At 42.8% G+C, this 4,591-nt stretch overlaps 1 protein-coding gene across 2 annotated transcripts in view; it reads right to left on the bottom strand.

Moving 5' to 3' along the window:
* Positions 1-486: 486 nt before the first annotated feature.
* Positions 487-4,591, bottom strand: part of Pdik1l (PDLIM1 interacting kinase 1 like) — a 13,002-nt gene continuing 8,897 nt past the window's right edge. For both annotated transcript variants that reach the window (XM_026782314.1, XM_005353076.3), the window contains exon 3: positions 487-3,735. In XM_026782314.1, coding sequence (XP_026638115.1) covers positions 2,995-3,735 — 741 coding nt within the window. In that variant the 3' untranslated portion in view covers positions 487-2,994. The remainder of the gene's footprint in view (positions 3,736-4,591) is intronic.

Here is a 4,591-nt window from a genome sequence, read left to right as displayed (position 1 = left end):
GACACTTAACACTTACATCATTGAAATGACAAAGCATCCCTTAGCACCAAGAATCTACAGCCCCCATGTTCTAAGTGACAACTAGTGCAAAGTAACATCTAGGACCTAACTGTACAACCCTACAGTGACGGGACACAGCTGCCTATGAGCGTTATCTGAAATATTTGGTCTTTTTCAATTAAGACAAATTTCATAAAACACTAGAAACCATGGCAACAGACTATGAGGAATAACTGTTTATTGAGTACCTATCATGGGCAAGGCACTGTGCACAATATCTGGATTGCATTTGTCTTTTAGCAAATACCCAAATTTTCCAATTATCACTTCCCATCTTGATTTCTTACCCGTGACTGGAGAAAGTGCATGGCTAAATGTCATTTTTTAAAAAAAGGTTAATTTTTATTTTTTTAATCATCTGTATGTGTGTGTGTGTCTATGGAAGCAAGAGGATACTGGGTCCCCTGGAGCTGGAGTTAGGTGGTTGTGAGCTACCCAACATGGGTGCTGGGAACTGAACTCTGTTCTGTGCAAGAGCAACAAGTTCTCTAAACTGCTGAGTCCAGCCCCCCCCCAATGCAAATCTTAAATTGCTGTCAAATCAACTAAACTTTAGTGCTGAGCACACAGTAGGTACTTAATAAATACCTCTGACTGAAAAAGAACAAAGAAAGACAAAGAAATTACTATCCTTTTGTTGATTATCATAAGCTATTTTAGAATACAAGGACTTGAGAAAATTCTGGAAGATTTTTCCCGATCACCCCACACTCTTACCTCTAATGAAAGAAAGAATTATATTTCACAAATAAAAATCTTTCAAAATAAATTATAACTGGGGCTAGACATGTAGCTCAGTGGCAAAGCCTTTGTGTAGCACATGCAAGGCTCTGGTGGGATCCCAGTGCCAACCAAAACAAAAGACAAACCAAATTACACATTATTTCAAGGAGACAGGCTCAGAAGCTATGTGCTTAGGATGTACGGGCTTCTAGTGCACAGGTACTTGTAGAACAAATGAACTATTGGCTATGTCACATATCGATCTGATGCAGCGCCAAGTCATTGAGAATACATTATAATGAGACTTTCTAATTTCCTGGAACTCGATCCCCTCGTCAGATCTGTGTCAACTTGATGACCCAGAGGGTCAATTACCATGAATGTCCAGTACGCTTCTATTCCAGAAAGAATTATTTTAGTTAAGTCTGCAAGTGATATTAGGTGTGACTTTTTTTTCATTTGATGGGATTTTAATAAAGTCTTTCTATTCATGTTTCTAAACCTCCAGCTTTACATGTTTTATTTATTTATTTATTTTTGCGTTTTATCTTTTATTACCCTCTGAACACATGAGTTAACTTACTGCCTTTAGGGTGCTAGGGACTGAACACAGGGCTGCTCACTGAGCTAGACCCAGCCCCAAGGTAAAGGGAGAAGACACGGGAAGTGCTCACAATGTCAACATGCTGCTGCTATTTTGACTTTTGCATTTTAGTGCTTTATAAGGATCCATGGGGGTCAGTGTCCCACAGCTTCCGTACCTACCCAGGGCCCAGGAGGGGTGGGTGAGGGTTTAGTGCATCAGAAAGCTTCATTTGGAGATACAATGGTAGACTCTAATCACGTATTCTGGTTTAGGAAAGACTCCCTTTCCTGCATCAGCATGGACAATCTGGAGACAAACATGCAGTTAGAGTCTCACTGCAGGAGTTAGGAGGCTCTTGCTTTCTGACCGACAACACCAGGTGACGATATGATACCCACAACTTTTCTGCTCGAAAAGCAGTTGATGGCACAGAATTTTATCTATTTGCCAAACTCTGTGTGTATCATCTCTCACTTTGGAAAAAAGCAACCAATATTTATGACAGTGATTACCAGTCCCATTACTGTATCACAGTGCCAAAGTGACAGGGACTCCAGTGATCCAACAGGAAGCCACATCAGGGCCAGCAACTCGAGGGTGAGTTCATTTGGCTTCTTCAACTTTATGCTGAGACTTAGAAAAAGTCATAAAACTCAAAATTAATACATCAAGTATTACAGTCGTGTAAAGCAATGTTTCAGAGCAGAAGAATACCATCCTCAGGCCACGGCAGATGTGCAAGCACACACATGTCCCAGTGCAGTGGTTTAAACAAAAGCTCAGTTACCTGAAGGTCTGGCTGAGCCATTGGCATCCTTGCTGACATCCTACCAAGTGACTGAACAACTAATTCCACTCGAAGAGCTACAGGGCCCGGAGAGCTCAGACTTACTCCAGCAGCTTGGCTTAGCTCCAATTACGTTTACTCAGCCATTTTAGACTCTCCAAAATGATGCCTCTCAAGAGATGTGTACTGGGAAAACAAAACAAAACAACAGACAAACAAAAAAACAAACAAAAAATAAAAGTGTCTTTCCGGGAGCGGAAGGGGCAGGAAGAAGATGAGGGGTGGTTCTGTGTGAGTTTTCATCACCAATTTCACCAGCAAATCTCAAAAACCCAAACCTCTATCAAATAATTTAAACAGAAGTGGCATTTTCTTCATGTGGAATGCAAAATGCACACATTCACATACTTACATATACATAAATATATACATATATGTTTCCTTTACAAAGCTTCAAAGGTTGCATGACCAGCATGCAAACCTCTTCTTCCATGGAAATGCCTAATACTGACAAGGAATGTCTAAAATACTTAAAGACATATTTCCAGAAAATTGGACTCTCTTCTCTGCTTGGCTTTTAGGAGAATTTTTTCTGCCAAACTTTTACCAATGATCATTAAAAAAAAATTTTTTTTATACCCCATTGGTAATACACATTCAAAACATACAATAAAATGCCTGCATGGAGTAAGAAAAATGAGAGAAAAAAAATGACCCCACAATGAACCTAAACCCTCAGAGAGTGGAGTCTAACTTTCGCCTTCTTTCCGACCATGTAATGTTGAATCACTGTTGAGTCAGAAGCAGCACACCATCTAAGACACTTGCAGGCGGGAGGTCACGTTTCCCAGCTGCTGTCTTTAAAAGCAATCTGGACTAATCTGAGCTCTAGTTCAAACGCGTCCGGACGGTCCTGAGGGTTTGCGGCCAGCATCTCCTTAATCAATTGCTTCATTCGCCCGTTCATCGACTTTTTCTTCACCGGGATGAGGAGCTCCATTTTGGGGTTTTCCAGAAGTGCCTCCCCCACAGGCACAATTTCGGTCCCCTGCTTTACATAGCTCCCCAAGAGCTCCTTCTTGGTCTCTGTGTCTATGAAGGTGATCCTCTCCAGCATGGCCCAGATGATAATTCCCAGAGCAAAGATGTCAGCTTTTGCTGTGTAGTGTCCTTCCCATACTTCAGGAGCCATGTAGAAATCCGTCCCACACGCCGTGGAAAGGAAACACTTGTTTACGCTGACAGGTTCTTCAGGGTTCTGTCCAGATGCCGAGCAAACTTTACTCAGACCAAAATCGGCCACTTTCAGTGTGGGTTCCAAGTCACTGGTGTCCAACCTGCTTTGAGAAATGAGGATGTTATCAGGCTTCAGGTCTCGGTGGATGATCTGGTTTTTGTGCAAGAAAGCCAAAGCACTGCTGAGCTGAAGCATAAAGCTGGTGTTCGTCTTTCGGTTGGGCTTCCTGGACAACAGATACTCGTTCATGTCTCCTCCGTCACAAAAATCCATCACAAACCACAAGTAATAGGCGCTTCTGGGATCAAAGGCAATTTCTCCTTTTAATGAAGTCTCTACAAGCTGCGCAGAGGGAGGAGAGAAGAAGGTACACATTTTGATTATAGAAAAGTTATATAAATAAGGTTCAGCGCTTATGAGCTTACTGCCTTCAGAGGACTGGAGTTCAGGTCCTCAGCACCTTGTCAGTGGCTCACAACCACCTGCAACGAGAGCTCTGGGGAATCCAGTACTTTTTCTGGCCTCTAAGGGCATCTGCACTGACATATATATTCATCCCTGTCACAAACATAATTAAAAATTAATAAATCTATTTTTTATTTTTTTTGAAACAGGGTTTCTCTGTGTAGCCCTGGTTGACCTGAAACTTGCTTTGTAGACCAGGCTGACCTCTAATTCTGAGATCTGCCTGCTTCTGACTCCCTACTGCTGGGACTAAAGGCATGTGCCACCAACCTGGCTACACATCGTAAATACACATAGGCTGGGCAGTGGCAGCACTCAGGAGGCAGAGGCATGCAGATCTCTGTGAGTTTGAGTGAGGCCAGCCTGGTCTAAAGAGCGAGTTCTAGGACAGCCAGAGCTCACAGAGAAACCTTGTCTCAAAACCCATGCCCCCCCAAAAAAGGGGCGGTGCTGGAGAGATGGCTCAGCAGTTAAAAGCACTGGCTGTTTTTTTCAGGGGACCCAGGTTCAGTTCCAGCACCCACATGGCAACTCACAGCTGTTCCAGTTTCAGGGAATCCAACACCCTCATACAGACATGCAGGCAGGCAAACACCAGTACACATAAATAAAAAATTACCAACACAAGCTACTCTGGAGGCAGAGGCAGATGGATCTCTGTGAGTTAGAGGCCAGCCTGGTCTATAGAGTCTTCCAGGACTACACAGAAAAGCCTGTCTTGAAAAAAAAAAAA

Source organism: Microtus ochrogaster, chromosome 10, assembly GCF_000317375.1.
Source record: "Microtus ochrogaster isolate Prairie Vole_2 chromosome 10, MicOch1.0, whole genome shotgun sequence".
Lineage (NCBI taxonomy): Eukaryota > Metazoa > Chordata > Mammalia > Rodentia > Cricetidae > Microtus > Microtus ochrogaster.
The sequence above is the reverse complement of the archived record's forward strand: the minus strand, read 5'-3'. Positions and strand labels throughout refer to the sequence as shown.